The 19,624-nt window shown below is 39.8% G+C and overlaps 1 gene segment (V, D, J or C); it reads right to left on the reverse strand.

The window, feature by feature from the left end:
• Window positions 1-1,910: 1,910 nt before the first annotated feature.
• LOC148137591 (Ig heavy chain C region, membrane-bound form-like) lies at window positions 1,911-8,468 on the reverse strand. The segment is given in 5 exon segments: window positions 1,911-2,248; window positions 2,389-2,516; window positions 5,391-5,720; window positions 6,180-6,490; window positions 8,323-8,468. Coding segments are annotated over 5 exon segments (858 nt in total).
• Between the last annotated feature and the right edge of the window lie 11,156 nt (window positions 8,469-19,624).

Consider the following 19,624-nt stretch of genomic DNA (forward strand, 5'->3'; position numbering starts at 1 on the left):
TCTCACCTGGAATATTGCGTCCAGTTTCAGGTGCTACATTTTTGAAAAACAATGCAAAGTCATGAGAGAGGGTGCATGGCTGATTCACAGTAGTGTTCCAGGGATGATACATCTCATCGAATTTGAGGAATTAGAACTGTTCTCTGCTGAACAGGAATTTTAAATTTTAAATCCCTGATACATTTTGGTAGATTCGCTTAGAGAGAAACTGTTCCCGCTGAAGAAGAATTCAGAGCATTCAGGCACTTTCTAAATATAATTGGCAAACGAAACATCACAAAACAAGATAAAGTGAAATTTACTTGAATGCAGCGAATGCTTTAGATGATTTCTGCTCCTGTAAAATGTGCAGCGGACTCAGGATTAATTATGACATTCAAGGTGCATTCCCTTTTTGCCTGGCGTGATGCTTTGAAACAGCAGTTGTGATTGATCTGTGGATAAGCACATCGACCTGGACCCAATATGCCGACCACTGCAGCGTACAGCTGGAACTGACAACTGGAAGCGGCAGATTCATACTACAATAAATGACGGAGAAAACATCACAGAAGCGCTTCACAGGAGGCTCCCAATCACTGAGCATATCACCTGGACAGGGGACGAAACGTCTGCAACACAAATTCTCAGCTCGGCGAACAGAACCACAACATATGCGACTAATGTTCTAACCGTTTAGGGAGAGCCTCTGTGTGTGCCGAATTTCTTCAAATGAGCATTTCATTTCAAATTTGAGAAGGCATATGTGTGTAAATGTCTGTATTTAAGTTGATCATTTGTCCCTTGCAGAGGTATAAATTTCATGTTTAACGATGAAATGATAAATTAAAATACATGGGAAAGCTTTGTTGTGTGAATTTCTTATCAGGCCTCGAGTAGTTACAGGTCGTTGGGTGTTCTAGATATCAGATTTGGCGGAGGCAAATCTAAATTGATGGATTATTTGAAAAATCTACTATTGTTTTCATAAGGGATTCCTACTACATATATAGCTTCCCGAACTCATACACTATGACCAGTCGAGACGTCTTCAGAGTCTCGAGACCAGATCGGATCCAGACTCTGCAAACAGTTGCAATGATTGGTGCTGGAATCGGACTGTACATCTGATTTCTGCCTTGTCTGATCGAAATCGAGCTGTGATTTATAATTTTTGAGTGCTTCTGTTCAGTGATATTCCTGTATAAAACATATCACAGCCTCACTTAATATGATTTGAGAGGTGTGGTGTGTCAAATAGATCCTAGAGTTTATGCTCCATGAGTCATATGTGTGAGAAAACTCCACTTGAGAGAATCTACCCTTGGTTTGTTCATCTGTTGTACCTGCATATGTGACTGAACGTTGACATTTTTGGCTGATGAACGTTTAGTTGGACATTTGGGGTGTCGAGTTGTGCATTACTAACCCAGGCTGTCCTGACATTGGGAGTACTTTTAGTTTTAGTTTTTAAACAGATTCAACTTTCTAATTCCATTGCCTGCCTCTTATACGTTTCTGTGGAGCAGTGTTCCTGATGTCTATTATCACACGACCCGTGGGTGTGACGATTTGTGCTTAAGAGGAAATGGTGTCACATCATTCTGCCTCTGGAGAATTCTATAAGGCAGACAGTGTGAAAGATGCATTTATATTAGTGGTCCCCTTGGTGGCGCAGCATTAACCTTATCACTGGATGAAACACAACTGGACAGATCAAGTGAAAAGTGTTTGCGGGGAAGGGAGTGGGACGTGTAAACTTGGGAAACTTTATTTTTACTTATTGGACTTGAAGAAAGAATCAAGCAAACTCAAAGTTAGTGCATTTCATTCAAGATTTATTAATCATTTCAGAAGCATTTTTATCGAAAAGCTTATGTTAAAGTTAATAGAAGTGAATATATTGATTGGATGCGACATTGAGACGAGATTGCATGCACTATGCGCCGTGAATTTTATGTACATCTGTAACAATCGCCAGAAAGAGAATACAAGGGCTCAACGTATAAGGGAGGCAAGCATTATGAATAAGGAACAATAAAAAAAAAACAAGTTGAATTGGGAAGTTATAAATTATTCCAACTATAATAATCTCAAAGATATCAAAGTGAAAGCGAAAGGCCATCAATATTTATTACAGTTACACACTGACAAACTTAAGTGAACTCACTGTTCGAGTCAGCAACAGGACAGATTGTAGATTGGGAATTCAGAAGCTTTGATAAACAGATAAGGAAAATCTACGGTGTCCACAACTCATTCACGTAACCTGGAAAAGAGAGATAAAGTCATGATGCAGATGTTTATGATCAGATGCATTCAGGTTCTCAATTGTATTCAGTGGCACACTTTGATATTTCACAAGACATCTTTGGCTCCTTGCTGTGTGAAATATTTGATTACTCTCACCTTCACCAGAGTGATGGCAGCACTGTAGAAAATACTCAGGAAGAACAGAGTGATGAATGTGGAAGCAGTTGTCCAGATGTTGCCATTATCATCCTCATAGTCTTCAATCCAAGTGTGATCTATTGAATCTATGAATATAAAGCCGAGAGAACGTATTCAGATTGTTTATTGATCCTGACTGATCTATCTGCACCTAAGTATTGTAATTCGAGACCGTTACATCTTCTTTAGGCAGTCAGGTGTTTCTCAGGTTTGACTCTCTATCTGCATGTATTAATGCATTACTGACTCTCAGCAAGAAATTATTAATACTAGCTGCACATTTTTCCTTACTCTCCGTGCCAGAAAACTTCGAATTACTTTGCCTTTTAATCTATTATTGAAGAATATTATCATTTGAGGATTATTTGCTGAGAACAAATATTTTAATTTTATCGTTATACTTTCAATATGGGCTGTGACCGCAGTTTAGTTCAAAAATTTGTCCATCACTGGATAAAGGTTCAAATATTGTTCTCATCTTCATGATATATTGGTGACCAATTGCTTGGCAAATCATGAATATAAATTTCATCCACAGTAAAAACATTGCTTCATATTTTTGTTTGTCGGATCTGCATATTTAGGAATAAGTTTTTGTACATGTCTCTCTTAATTTATTTTTTCTACTGCTTGATGTTTTCCTTGTGTTTGTGGATGTGGTAATGCGTGTCTCTTACTTTGCACTTGCCCATTTTGGAGTGTGTGCATGAATAAACATACTCATATTCTTTACTGCTGATGTGCTCACGTGTATTTTGTATGTAAATCTTGTTCCATTCACAATGTGTAAGCATCATCATGCTAAAATGACACTTCGTTGACGCCTATGTTTATCATGTAATGTCCTTGTGCGTGTCTAGTTTTCATTAGTGCCATCCTACCAATAGACAGCAGGATCTGTCTATTTCAGATCCTGCCTACATTAGATTATTTTCATGTTTGTGCTCAATAAATGTGAGCAAGCAACGTCATGTTTGGTGGATGTTAATCTTTGCGTGATGATCTCTGTTTGTGTGGCAATCTATCCTAAACCCATTGCCTGATGTGCTTGTTTGTGTTATTATGTGTGGATGTTTGCTGACGCTTGTGCCATTCTCCTTGTTTAATAAATGCCCCATTACTTGCGCGTCTGCATGTGAGACTCTGAATTTATGTGTGTGTGAGACATGTATAAGTGCTGATCAAAGTGGTTTAAAAATAAATTAAGCTGCCTCTGCAATCATATGTTTGTGACTTTGAAAATTAAAAAAATAATAATATTAATGTCTAACCCTGTGCTCATATGTGCCTGTGTGAGTTTACATGTGGGAGGACATTTTTTAGATGTTGTATCTTTGTGCGTATGAATGTATGTCGGTCAGCATTATGCTGCATGAATAGAAATGCAGTCATGTCCATTTGTGTATTAATTTGCGTCTATGCTTTGTCGTAATTATGTGTGGATATCCTTGTTCACTTGTGCACGTGCTATTCTTTCTGTGTATGTGCGTTTTTGTGGGAGCTTAGATGAGTGTTCAAGTACCATTTGCATGTGTGGCTCTGTGTATGTAAGAGTGTGTGACAGTTCATCTGTGTGCATGTTTGTGTGTGTGCATAAGCATGTGTCTTTAGGTGAGAGCCTGTGTATGTGTTTTTAGGTGTGTATTTGTGAGCATTTCTCTGCAACTGTTTCAGCTCTTATACTAGACAGTAATTTGTATTATTGTTCCAGTTTTTATGGATTGTCAACATTTATATCTGACCCAGATGTTGTCAGGAACATTTCTGATCGTCGTGGAGAGATCGATGCTGAAGGACAAAGAACAATACAGCGCAGAACAGGCCCTTCGGCCCTCGATATGAGCAACTCCTCTGTTGCAGCGAAAGAATTTCTGTCTCTGAGACAAGAGACCTGAGCTCAAATCCCCACTACTCCAGATATGCAGAATTGCATTTCTGAACATGCTTATTACAAAATATCTACAAATGTTCTGTACGTGAAGCAAAATTATGTCAGATGTTCGAAGACCAGAATTTATCCCATGTGCTCCAGAAAATGGAGACAAAACTATGGACTACAAACTGGGATGATGTAAATACCAGTTTTGGATTAAGGGGAGTCAATGTTAACAAACGATTAATAGGGTCAATTGAATTAGGCAGATAAAAAGGTATTATTTTACATGGAAACATGGAATCTTCGGACAGTAAACAACTAGCTGACTGGACTGTCAGCAACTGGGTTACATTACAGAGGACTTCTATCTTGAAAACTCTGCAGAGTGAGTAAGAGTACAGACCATTAATAATTCCCCTCTCCCCCTACCTCTGCTCAACAACAATAACCTTCCTTTCGGGTCTCTTTGGTGTGGAAATAAAGATGCATTCTGTCAACCACTGCACTGGTACAAGATCCCTCCTTCCACAAAATGAAGGGTTATATTCAACTGACTCTGCACTGTTTGCGATTGGCATTTTCCAATCAAAACTAATGCCAAATGTCTCTTAAGATTGCGGTTGCAATTGTTGCATTGTGGCAGTTTAAAGCCGACATGAATTTTGTGAGAATGTGCAATCGGGGAATCAGGAAAACAAAGTTCAAAGTTCGTAGTATTTACTTAAGAGAAATTGGGCATTTTCAGATTTCGTTTAAATGGAATTTAAGATGGTTAAGGTACTTTGCAGAATCTGGCATTGAGTGAGCTTTACTTTGCCTCTGATCCTAAGTTTACTTGAGCAGGGGACATTAACTGCACAAGACACGAATCCTCGACCTGTTAATAATCCAACTTAACTTTACAGGTGGAATATAAGTAAAAATGGGAAACACAATTAATTAAACGGTTGTATATTTAAATCACAATTTGGGGAAAAAGCTTTATTACTTTTGTTGAATTATTAAAAGCAACTTTGAGTTATTTATTGACATGAATTAATAGTGTCCATCAGTGCAAGTGAAATGTTCACAAAACTCGGTTTACCGCTGGATTTATCGACTGTTCTGTTGATGATCTTCAGTGGAATAGCTTCATGTCCCACCACACAGGAGTATGAAGCACCGCTAGCCCACTCCTCCGCTGTAATGGATAACAGGCTGTACATGAAGAAGGAGGTGTTCTCGCTCTCCGCCATCACCTCGTTGTTCTTGTAGTTATTGGGATTCACAAGCTTGTCATTGTTTGTCCATTTGATGAAGATCTCTCGGGGGTAGAAGCCTCTCACTAAACAGGTGAGGGAGAGAAACCTCTGAGCGGAAACGTCTTCTGTGGGTGGCAGTAGGATAGATACTGATGGCCCCAGTAGCTTTTCTCCTGCAGAATATTTGAAACAAATATAAATCAACTATAAAAATCCAGAATCAACATTGCAATTTCACTACATATTAAAATATGCCAGTTTTGTTTTTAAATTTGGGCTTTATACACTCTCATTTTCTAAACCAGCAGAATAATATCCATTCTGTTCATTAAGAGTAAAGAGTTTTATTCGAAAGTGGACTCCATGTTTCTAACCCACAACTAAGACATCCTGTGCATTTGTCATTGCTGATGTTAAAAACACAAACCAGGTTTCTTCCTATTTTATTTGACTTATAATCATAAAAGATCAACCTTTGGTCCATTCTGTTCTCAATCAGATATTTAGCTATCCTGCCATCAGACACATCTTTCATGGTGCAAAGATTATTTGGAGCCAATCTAAGCATGCCATGTATGTAACTGGATCTAGATTACACATGGAATACTTTGTTCTTTTATCTCACCGCTCACCATTTCCCTTGCGGATGGAGTCTCTCAGAGGAGTCAGTAGATACGGATGGTTCACCACGCATTCAAAACTAAAGTGACTCAGCAAGGTTTGAGTAGAAATGCTCAATTTGCTGATCACGCTGTCGGGATCTTCTCCAGGCTGGTTAGCAATCTCTGATTTCAGAGTCTTCTTTTCTTGTATCCAGGTGACATTGACTCCAGAAGGAAGATTGGACACAACACAGGTTAATGTCACCGTCGCCTCCAGTAAGACCTGTTCTACTGGCGGTGGTAGAATTTTAACTGTGTAATCGTGGCACTCATTAACTCCTCTGAAACAAAAATCAAATCAATGAAAAATGCCTCTTTCGAATCAAAACACCGAGCCTTCAGGCTACTCCCACATGAAGTGAAGAAACCACTTTGAAATGGCAGCTTCCAACTATTGATGAAATGATGGTTCCTGTTGTTTATATATTTTGATTTGTGAAAACATTTGTTATTATCTATAACATGCCCCGTGTAATCATTCATAAAGAACACTGGCTTTGCAACAAGTGAAACCTGTGAAAACGTAAAATCAAAGATACCATGGCGTAACACATGGAATTACCTTCCTTCCAGAGTTCTTCTCTCACTTACGTCCATCCATTCATACTTGTGACAAGAGTAATCTGAATTTAACGACTTCATTTCTATGTTCATAAAACTTACTTGCAAATGCTGCTGGGCATTCTGAATGCCAAATTACATCCCGAATTTTGGGCAAACTGTAATCAATCATAATTATTGTCTTTGTTCTCATGTACTTGCACAGGATATAAGTTGTTACGGGGCAGTGATCAGTAACAGAAATTCTAATCAATATGTTTAACGTTATTGAAAATAATTAACATTATTGGTGTGAGATCATTCTCTAAAACATACCATGAGATATTATTACTCCTGTCAAATTTGGAGTAGATCTAAAAACAAAACAGTGAATTCCTTAGTAGAACAAAGACTAAAAAAATACGAGTGTCTTAAATTATTCTACCAACTTGATGGAAATTTGCGCGAGTATTATTCAGACTTCCACTGCTCACTGCATGAACATTTCCATCCTCACCTGGGCTCAATCAGTCTGACTCAAATTCCTAGATCGTTCATCCCTACTGTAGCCTTACCACTAGAATGTATTCTCCTGCCACATCCACTAATTGCAGAGAGTATCTTAAAGAGGCTCAATTAGGTCATGTTTATCCAGATCAATCAAATGTGAGACCAATTTGGTCTTCGGCCTGGTCCCATGAATGAAGTTGAAGAGCTCAGTACCAGATAAAATCTATGACGTACAATGCACAAGGACAACAGGTCATTCCTGAACTGGAAATGAAGCACTGAACATATTTTGATCTATTTTGAAAAAAGGGTCGCTGCACATTTTACCATGTCATTTTGAGACCACAAGATAGTAAGATAAAGGTGCAGAATGAGGCAGTTCGGCCAATCGAGTCTGCCCTGCCATTCGATCAAGGCTGGTATGTTCTTCTACCCCATTCTCCAGCCTTCTCCATGTACTAACCGATCTATCGCCACGTTAAATACAGTCACTGACTTGGCCTCCAAAACCCTCTGCAGCAATGAATTCCACACATGCACCACCCTCTGGCTGAAGAAATTCTTCCCCATCTCAATGCCAAATGGTGCACTCATGTCCTACTCTAGCCTACGGCCAAAACATTTACTCCACGTTCATCCAATCTCGGCCTCTCAGCATGTTCTATGTTTCAAAGAAATACCTCTCTGACCCTGCACCCCGGCCCCCACAAGACAGGCATCCCTCCCCCACCCCAACCTCTTTATCCTTAAGCAAGTCACCAGGTATGGATTCGGCACTCTGCCTCTCCAAAAATGTGGTCAGCAAACAAACTACTTTAAAAAAAGACTATTAATCCAGCTCACTGTCTATATGTCTTCAACATAAAGGGAAACATGCTTTTCTGATTTGACATAATGTTGAATTATGAGCAATGCCAATGTAACACTCAAACTGAAATACATGACACATTTGTGAATGGGATGCTATACACCTGAGTGCTGTTCACTAAATTTGATCAATGTGTGTATCTGATTCACATCGGAGTTCAAAATGATTTCTAGTTCTCTCGTATGTATGTCTTACCCTGGGGTGTGGTGATGTTTTGACTTTGAGTGTTCTCTCCATGAGTGACCTGGCAGGTATGGACTGCGCTGTTGAACCATTCACCATAAGGGACTGTCAGCCGACTCATCACCGAAAAGTTCCCATCCGCCTCACACACAGGAGACGTGAAGACAACAGAATCCACGGATTGGACATTTTTCAACAATGTCACGGAGATTTCCTTCGGATGGAAATCAATGATTGAACAGATGATGGTTGCAAACTTGCTGCTTGCGATTTCTTCACTGGGACTCACGGTGAGAAGAATAGTTGGCGGGAGAAATGGACCTTTATGAAAAACATTGCATAAATTATCTGACAAATTTGATAAAAAAATACATTCAGTTCTATTATAACAAAGTTTTTTATGGCTAATAGATACTAACCTAATTATTACAAGTATCATAATTATGCAGAGTGTTATAGAAGCTGAGATCAACACTGTACAATTAGCAGGACGATGTGATAATGACAATGTAATGCTAAAATTACAGGACACATCAAGGAAGTCAAGAAGACACAGAAATGATAGGCCAGTTAAATCAGAGGGTGAGATAGTAATGTTGGATGGCATTCATTTCAATGATAGGAGCATGATAAACAAGGCCGGTGAGTTAACGGCATAAAGGAGGAAGTGTTCATATCATGGAGACATGTTGAGAGAGGGGGAGGAGTGGCAGTTCAATATTCCAAATATAATGCCTTCAAGCGAGGCAGGAAATGATGTAGAAGCGGGGTAAAGATTGTTGATGTTCGCCAGTGTGAGGGAATATGTGGGTATCGAAAACATGGAGAAGTGTTGTGATGTTTTGTTCAGGATTTAGGATAGATGATGTGATGTGCTGTCTTGCTGGATGAAAAATAGTTATATTTCCAGGGCAGATAAAACGTATGCCAGGGAAAGGATGAAATAGCGGGTCGCTGGTAATAATTTATAATTCCTGGCCACAGGGTATATGGCAAAACTGCCAATGTGGTATTGTTATGCAGGACGGATGAAGGGAAAAACAATGAAACCACAGGCTCGGCTCAAGCTAGACTCAGTAGTAGGGAACACATTGTAACTATGGAGAGGGGAATTAACCTTCATCTGGAAGAGTAATCAACAATTCTCAGCACGAATTTATTGAGAGGAAGTCATGTCTGAGCAATTCGATGGTAGTTTTCGCAGGAATAATTCGATGTCCAGATGATAGTCAAGATCAGAGCCAGGTGAGATCAAGTCAATTTGACGAATTGAATCCTGAGGTAGCTGAGTGGCGGAGTGCAGAGAGTAATGGCCGTAGGATGTTTGTGTGGCTGCAAGGTAATGTCTAGTGGTGTTCTGCAGGATTCAGTGTTGATTTATTGATGTCTCTATTATGTAAAACTGATTTAGAATATACTGCAGGAGATTTGGCTAGTAAGTTCACACATGAAGTGAAAATTGCCGTGTTGTCAGGTTCTGAACATGATAGCTTTAGATTGCAGTAAGATACAGAAGGGTTGGCCACTTGTGCTGAGAAATGGCAAATTGAAATCATTCTGGAAAAGTCAAAGGTGATGCACTTGGTCAGAAGAAACTAAGAGGTATTATGTTTTGAATGGTGGAACCCTGAAAAGGATTTCATGCCCATCGATCCCTTATAGCAATGTGGCAGGGGGATAAAAAGGCTAAGAATGTGTGAAGAGTATTTGCTTTTATGAGCCAAGACATTTACATTAGGTGTTGGGAGATGATACTGGAAATTAATGAAATACTGGTTAAGCCAGACATGAAGCATCGTGCGTAGTATAGGACTGCATGTTATGGAAGGAATGTGATTAGACAGAAGGCAGCATTGTTGAGATATTCCAGGATTTTTCGTGGGCTTGAAGTTTTTAATTATGAAATGTGATTCACCAAACTGGGGTTTTTCTTGGAGCAGAGAAGATTGAGAGAGAAGATGATTGTGATGTGTGGAATTATGGTAGACATACACAGAGTAAACAGAACAAAACATTTTCCCTTAATGGATGGAGAAATGTCTCAAGGGCATAGGGTTAAGGTCAGGACAGGAGGATATCGGGGAAAACAAAATCACACAGAGGGTGTGAATCTGTAGCTCAGTGCCAGTAAGTCATGTCGAGGCTGAGCCCCGCATAATATGTGAGAAATATTTAGATGCATATAAGAAATGCCAAGTCACACAAAGCAATGTGTCAATTGCGAACACATTGAACTGGAATAGTTAGGGAACTGTTATTGATTGGCTTGGACTGAATGGGCCGAATGACCTTTTCCTGTGCTGTATATCTCTATGGCTATGTCAAATGTATTGTAACTAATGCCCTATTCATGTTAACCACAGATGTACTGTTCACCTCAGTTTCCATAAGACTTACATGGCATTCCAGTGCTCTGCTTTGACCCGCTGTGTTGAACCTCACAGAAGATTTTGCTGCAATCCGCTTCTGACTCAGGCAGGGTTAACTGGCTGCTCAAGGTGTAAGTTCCCTTCTTGTTTCTCACGGATGGATAAGTCTTCAGTGCAGTCGTGATTGGCTGCCCACCTTTCTTCCACGTCACCTTGGTACCATCAGGGGAATAGTCCATGGCCAAATAACCAAAGATCACAGAACCGTTCGGCGTTGTGTTGCTGACAGGAGGAGACAAGTCCATAAAGTGTGGGGGTAGATACAGTCTCTAGGATAGAATGATCAATTGAGCAAGTTACTTTCTGTTAATTCGACCTTATTGGTTACGTAAATGTTTCCTCAGCTGTAATTGTATGCCAGTGTGTTCCTGCTAAAATCTTCAGCATACCTTAAGTTTATTTTTGTTTCCAATCAGTCGGTGATCATGATCTATTGGTTCCCTCGTCAGAAACATGCCCTTGAACTTGACCATTACGATATAACTCAGAAATAAGAACACCCTGATCCCACGAAAAGTAACTTAGAAAATCTCACCAACTAACACTTTCATTGGATTGCAGGTGACGACCATAGTCGTTTCACAAAATCCAAACCAAGAAAACGTGGAAGTTGGAATTGGAAATAAAAACCGAAGTTGCTGGAGAAACCCAACAACTGGCAGCATCAGTGGAGAGAAAGCAGAGTGAACGTTTCGAGTCCAGTATCCCTTCCTCGCTTATCAATGTCAGTCAGAATCTCCTCTCTGTGAAGAAGGCAGTTGCAGGGCACTGGGACTGAGAGAATGTCTGTCACAGCTGATATCATGCCAATTATCTGGAAGCTCAATAATCGACTTGACAATTATCTGAATTCTGGAGGCCTCTGAAACATAGAGGACCATTAAGGTTCAGAGACTTAGGAGTGTGACAGCTAGCTGAACTGAGCATTTATGTGAATATGATTCGAGAAATGAACAAGTACTCTTTTACTTCAATAACTATTAAACTTACAAGCAGTTCATGGTAAAACTCTAATCTCTCAGACTAACCACCGCTCTGACTCTCTCTCTCAACCTAAATTTCCACTAATATTGACAACCCCTACACTGTTACACGCTCATTCACCCTCGGAACACATGACCCTCATCGCAAGAAATAACACACATTCAAGGTAATCCGTATTCCGGACGACAATGTCATCTCGATTCCTTTCACTCAATTCCACTCCTGCTACACTGCACCTGGTCCTTGGTGAATCTAGTCCTGACATCAGACTTTTCACAACCCCTGACAGGATGCCACTCCCCCAGATATGACCTCAGACCTTCACCACTGACCTCTCATTTTACCCAAGTCAACCTGTGCACATTGCATCCTAGCTCTGTTCCCATCAGCCCTTCGCCACACTCTGAGCTTTACATTTTGACATCATACCCACTTGACACATCAGTCCAGTAACCTTCTGTCCTCGAAAAAGCCCAGCACTCTGCTAAGCCGATCAACTAAACTTCCCAACATCCTGCCCACCTCTCAATGAACCAGCCCGGCAGCCTGCCCACCTCTCAGCTAACCAGTCCGACACAATGCACATCTCGCAACTAACCAGTCCGACACTCTGCCAACCTCTCGACTAACCAGTCTGCCGTCTTGCCAATGTCTGAACTGACCAGTCTGACACCCTGTTTACCACTCAACTAACCAACATGACTCACTCCCCACCTCACAACTGACCAGCCCTACACCCTGTTGACCTCTCAACAAATTGGCCTGGCACCCTGCCCACCTCCAACTAACCAGCCCCGCACCCTCCCCAGCTCTCAACTAACCAGCCCTGCAGCCTGCTGGCCACTCAGTTAACCATCTTGGCACAAGGGAGACACCCTGCATTGCTGCTCCTACGACCCCTCACCTACCAAGCACAATGTGACCAAGTTATTTCTTTGTGACCATTATGATTTGCTTTGATGCCACCCTGCCAGACTAGGTGCATGCAAGCTCACCCAGCAGCCACCCAACACCTCACGGCCTATCAGCTCAAAATCTACCACATCACCAATCTACCTCCTCACTCGATCAGTAGCTTCCAACTTTCAGCCTACTCCACCATAAAGTCAGAGATTTAGAGAGTCATACAACACAGAAACAGGCCGTTCGGCCCAGCTCGTCCATGACAACCAGGGTTCCCAAATTAAACAAATTCTATTAGCCGGCATTTGGCCCATATTTATCCAGATCTATTCAGTTCCTTTACCTGTCCAAATGTCTTGGAAATTTTGTAACTGGATATGCATTTGCCACTTCCTCCGGCAGTTCATTCCAATGTCAGGTACAGTTGCAACACAAACTCCCAACCTTTCTACTCAATGCTCTATGCAATGAGAACACATTTTGCAAACACATTCTTCAACGCGCCAGCGACTTGAGACACCACTTTCAACAATATATGTATCTGATCCCTCAGGTCCCTCTGTTCGACAAAACTACCCATTGCCATATCATTAACTCTGTACGAAACTATGTATCTGAATCCCCAGGTGCTTCTGTTCGACATCACGACCCAGTGCACTACCATTCACTTTAAGTTGTTTCCTGATTTCTGTTCCCAAAATGCAATGAGTCATATTCAGTTTAAACTGAACTCTATCTACCCCTCCTCTGCCCATTGGCCCAGCTGATCATGATCTCGTTGTACTTTTACATAACCTTTATTGTCAATTATAGAACCAATTCTGCTGTTATGTGAAAACTTAACAACCATGCCCCATTCAATGGTTTCACAATTTTCAACCAATATTGTACACGGTTCAATTTTTTCCCCCACATACATATTATTTCCTTCAACGCTTGAAAAAACTATCACCTTCTTGAAATCATTTAATGTTTTGACCTCAAAACGTTTCTGTGACAGAGAAATCCAAAGGTTCATTCTTTAGTTGAACAGTACACAAAATGGTTCAATCTTATCGCGTGTGGGTAAGACTGTTGACTGTTCCTCCAAACATTACTACATTTTGACTTGCAATTCTTTCATTGCCCCTTCACTCTTTCTGTATCACAGCTATGAAACTCACTTCCTGACAGAGCTGTGAAAATGTTAATACCACACAAATGTCAGAAAGTCAAGGAGGCCAAAGTCGACTGATCTCTCAAGGAGATGTAGAATGCCTAACATTTCCATGCCTATCTACAGATGCAAATAACTACGAGAAAAAATGAAGATTATTCTGGCGCTTGCGTGTCCACACAAAGACGACGTGCTTAATAGTTTCGTTGTGTGTCGTTTAATTGTATTTCCAGTGAACTACTTCTTAATCATTTAATAGGCAAGAAGCTTTCCTCATTTTTAGCACGGCAATCATACATTATACTTCCCTGGAATAAAGAAAAATAATGTTAAATTAAAGGGATCTGACGATTGGGATGATTGAGTTGGAAATTGTCAGAAACTTAAAACTTATTTTCACGAGCAATTAATTACAACCTCTTTGTGTCACATTACATACTTACACAAATGCCTTTCAGAAATGATGTCTCCCTCTGTTATGTGCAGTTCAATCATTAAATCGGGGATAGTTATTGCTTGTTAATCAGATGTGTTAAAGAGTTTTAGTCAAAGGTTATCTCGCAGATGTACCATGTTTTAAGTGAGTGGTGGAATAGCTCGAGGGGCTGAGTGTTTTACTCCTGATCATACCTTCCTATCATTGTGTCATGAATTCAGCTAGCAAAGATGCTGAACACTTTTTACGAAAATATTTCAACGAATGAATTGTTGAAAATATTCTTTAAATATTCCTGTTGATTATTTGGAACAGGAGCATCGACATTCTCTATTTGAGTGGTCAGAATAACTCCCGCCTAAGTACACTCCAAAGATGCGAAGGTCAGGTGAATTGGCCTTGCTAAATTGCACGTGGTGTTCAGGGATATGTAATTTAGATGTATTCATTAGCGTTAAATGTATGGTCTATAGGGTAGGGGAATGGGTCTGGGTGGGTTACTCTTCAAAGGGTAGGTATGGACTTGTTGGGACAAATGGCCTGTTTCTACACTGTAGAGATTCTATAATTCTATACAGCAGCCATTGCCCTCTGGAACAGGTTGTTCCTTCATCATACTGTTTCTTCTGAAATTATGGCTCTACATGAGATCACTCACTTTCAACGATGACCTGGTATTAAATATTTCTGACAATTCACAATTTGGTAAAATATATTTTCCCTCTGAACAACTTGTTTCATATAAAGGACTTTTTTTTTAAATGAAACAACAGACATTGAATGCTAGAAATCCGAAAGAAAAAACAGAGTTCTCTGAAGAAAAGCTGCAGGTCTGGCAGTTCCTGTGCAGAGAAAGGAAGCTTATCATTTCAAGTGCAGTGATCCGCCTTCAGCAAATTGTTTTCATATTTTCTCGAACGAGAACTCATTCCTATTGAGTTAGACGGTGATTAAGTTTACCTAACTTCTGTTGGAAAAGCATTATAAGAAGATGTACTGGATGATCTGAGATATCAGTTGAAGACTAGTTGAAAAGCTACCACCAAAGTGTTGGATTCAACCAAAATCCCACCGGACTGAACAGTCAAATTCACTCACAGTAATGGTTTGATACAAACGAAAACTGCTCCAACATAATGTCATCAAATATGCTTTGGGAATAATTAATTGTGGGTTAGTTATAAATGCTATTGATAGAAGAGCAAGTCAAAATCCCGGATTTCATTGAGGATTTCAGGAGATTCCTGAAGAAGGGCTTGTGCCCGTAACGTCGATTCGCCTGTTCCTTGGATGCTGCCGGACCTGCTGCGCTTTTCCAGCAACACAGTTTCAGCAGCCCTGATCTCCAACATCTGCAGCCCTCACTTTCTCCTCGAGTTACATTATTAACCTAGCTAACAATTCCCAAAAGACCTCGAACAAATATTGATTTGAAAAAGGCTGAAAACCGCCAAACTTCTGTCTAATACCTGAGGCCCAAGTCTGGACAGCGATTAAATCGATTTCACAGGCCTCTGTGAGTGGACTTCCAACAGTACTCAAAGAAGTCAATGTGTTTTCCCCCCAATTAACCGGATAAGACATGGTATTACATTCCTCTCTAACAGGATGTAAATGTACACAAACCATCTGTCTCAGAGTCAGAGACACTACCACTACATTATACCAGATCTGAACATAATCTCCGACAACACAGACCACCGGTTTGAGAGTGCACAAATTTGTTAATAATTAACCAAGGATTTCAGCAACCAGGGATTGTTATAAAATGCTTAAACGATGAAAGTAGCATTTCAAAAATTATCCAAGATAGCAATTCCGAGTTGTTCAAGCTCTATGGGTACTGTAGAGGAATAAAACTAGGATTTGCGCTGGCATAAATTTACTGTCACTGGATTTCAACTGAGAACTCCCTTCCCCTTAACCCTGTGTATGTTGCTGCACCAGGTGATCTGCTTAGGTTGAAATAGATTAGAAGTTTTTGAAGTGTAACATCACCTTTGCCAGTAACATTACATGCTGACAATAAGTTCTTAACAATTTTATTCTACATTGCGCCACTAAATGTGTCACTGACAAGAGAGGCACAAAGAAATTATGCAGCATATTTCTCTGTGTCTCACTGAATGATATATCGTTCATTGCTAACAACTGACTTCAGGGGTCTTACAATATGACTTTTGTTACTGAAGTGTTTATTCTGATTGTAACAATTCAGTCAAGTCTCTCAATTCTGTGGTGCCTAATATCTGGCAGACAAAAGTGTTTTGAAGCGCCACATGAAATTGAACTGTCTGAGATTCAGGTGTCCGAACCAGTCGATTTACAACTGGTCAGGAACAGCTGACAACTCGATCGAGATAACACGGGAACACACTGTACAACAGTCTTGATCTGAGAAGATTTATCTGCTCAATTCGTCACATCAAATGTATTCACTGTAATTTATCTTTCATAATAGGGACTAGCCAGAGAGAAAGCATCAATGTTTCTCAGAACGTTTTCACAGTGAAGTAAGATTACCTACTGATTTCATAAACTCAATCGTGATTGGAAATAAGAAAATTATTGTGGTGTACCATTTCACCGATAGAAGCACAGTTCCGGCGGAAATAGAATATTCTCTAAATTATTTCTGCATATTCTTAAAATATTTCTTGAACTTTGGAAATGTTGCACGCACTGCTCAAAACCAATACTGCATTCCATTGTGTGAATATATGTCTGTTGGATACATTAGGGCAAGTATTTACTCTCAGATGTGCTTAGCAATGGCAAGTTATTTTCCTTGATTCCTCTTTCTAAACAACGATTTTTTTAAAAAATGTATGATTTGAAAACAGGTTCTGTCTGCATTCCCCGCTTTAACTGATGTCGAAATAAATGGTCATCAACACTTAACTAATGCGAGCAATCAAATAGCTACATTCCAAAAATCGCGCCAGTATGTTAATTGAAATGAATCTTACTCTATTCTCAGTGCCTAAATAAACAATGTGCTAATCCTAACCCTAACCCTAACCCTAACCCTAACCCGATCGCAGGCCTAACCCTAACCCTAACCCTAACCCTAACCCTAAATCGATTCTTAATCGCTGGGGCATAGTTACTGCTGGATGAACTTTTGTAATTAAGCATCCACTCCAGCCCCTGTCCGGGAACCTGTCGGACCCAGTGCATCCAGTGACTGGTAAGATCGAAGCCGCTGGTTTTATAGGTCAGTTTCAGGGTAGCTCCGGGATGGCCACTCTCTGCCTCTGGTTGAGTTAAAACAATCTCCGAAAGACAACTTTAAAAATGAAAAAGAAAGAACCCATGAGAATTAATGCTGATACAATGATGCCTAAGTCTTTTACATTTCTGAGGCAGACTAACATTGAGACAGAAACAAAGAGAGATATGAACAAAAAACACTCACATGATAAGAACGTCAATAACAAACTGAGAAAAATTGTCGACTTAATCATTCTGATAACTTGTGGAAAACGGTTCTGTCAAGAGTTTTCTAAACAAACCAAATCCAGGAGTGTTGAACTAAAGCACAGTGACCCGGATTTATATGATCATCAGAAGGGGCAGGTTTACAGGTTCTGCCTGTTGGTTTCCTGCTGGAGGCTGAGACTGGATCCTCGTAGCACCTTGCACAGCCCTTACAGATAGGTTCATATTTACACGAGATTATTCTTAAACGTGGAAATATACACATCTTGGGATATTGTTTTGCTGATTAGCCTGCTAGGAAGTGGTTTTTGAATGGGATAAAGTGAAATTTAACAGCTTGAAGTATTTTCCAGATGAAGTTTTCAGATATTTTGCTAAAAACAACAAAACAAATTCAATTGGAAGTTGGCTCTCTGTATTTTTACATGCATTCACGAGTAAATAAAACTAAAATCAAAGTTCGAAGATATTATCAGCCAAATAATTAACTGGCCATACTTTTTTCTGGACACTCCAAGTCTCTGCCACACTACAAAATAACTTGTAAATCATACCAGATGTTTCTAAATTCACTTGATGCAACTGAATATAAAGCGTGTTCAAAGTGATTATGTGTAGAATATTCAATTGGAAATTAACTCCCTTTAATTCTACATTCAACCACAAGCAGAAAAAGCTAAAACGAAGTTCAATACTATTGTCAGACAATACAATTAGTGACTTTATTTCTGCAACCACTCCAAGTTTCTCTCATATAACAAAATAAGATATCATTTGTATTTGGCGTTTCTAAATTCAGTTTAGGCAAGCTAATATCGAGCACGTCTAAAATGAATATGTTAAGAATGTGTGTGTATGTCATTAAACTGTTTGGACACGGAGATTAGAAGAACCTCACCATATTACAGAATCTCTCTCCTTGTATCTTTTTTTAACATGCACCGACTACAAGATAGATATTTGAAAATGTATTGTAAAGGAAAGCTGTGTGCCCGAGAAATAAAAAGTGGATTGACAGTGATACGTAACACTCAGGTAAACCTTTGAAAGAGAATCTAATAAAGTGGAGCAGGCTGGTGAGAAGTTAGAAAATATTTCTCAACATCTAAACCATTGCAGGTAACTGTTTGGGTACATCAGGAGTGTCTGGCAAGTTGCAGAGTATTACATCAATAATTTCCACGGATGCAGGTCATAAAAAGAACATTTCTCCGCGCATTGGTAACTGTGACACGGGAGTTTCAACGAGTAGAAATCAGCGAAAACTATGCATTACACTACACCAGTGCTCACTATGTATAAATGGCCCATTCAGTTTTAATGAGATGCATTAATCAGAGAATGGTGCAACAGGTTATACGAGTTCAAGCCAATTCAAGTTTGTCAATTTACTTGGAGAAAATGACAAATGTTAATGCCATGTGGGAGTTTGGGTCCATTAATGTCATATTCAAGAGCTTTAAAAATCCTCAATACAAACGGTTTACTAACTAGGCTGATCTTCAGCCGGAATTAATATAAATGTCTGTCATGCAGTCAATTTCCTGTTTTCTGATTGTCACAGAGTGAATTCTGTGTTGAGTGGCCATCCTTGTTAAAGAAGAAATGCCAAGTGAAATGTGTCCATTTTGGGTAAACGGGAAAACATAGTTTGTTTGGTTAGATTTTGTTTTAGTTGATTCATACTGCCTTTAATCTGCCAGATGCAGTAGTTGGCAGCAATTAAGCCGACTTCAGAAATGGTTCCCGAGCTTCCAGTTTCATTTACCGGAAGCATCTGGAGTCTCTGCAGTAGATTAAAGATATTTTGTCTCGCTGTTGACCACTTCCCAGAAAGCCAACTTCAAACCATAACCACTGACTCGGCATAAATAAATCTACTCAGCAGAAATGCTACAGAAAATATTAATTTTCAGCTGTGCAACTTGGAGAACTGGTCCCTTCTCTCATGAAAACAAATATTCA

Source organism: Chiloscyllium plagiosum, unplaced genomic scaffold (assembly GCF_037043375.1).
Source record: "Chiloscyllium plagiosum isolate Xiang-an unplaced genomic scaffold, Cpla_swu_hap1 HiC_scaffold_42, whole genome shotgun sequence".
Classification (NCBI taxonomy): domain Eukaryota; kingdom Metazoa; phylum Chordata; class Chondrichthyes; order Orectolobiformes; family Hemiscylliidae; genus Chiloscyllium; species Chiloscyllium plagiosum.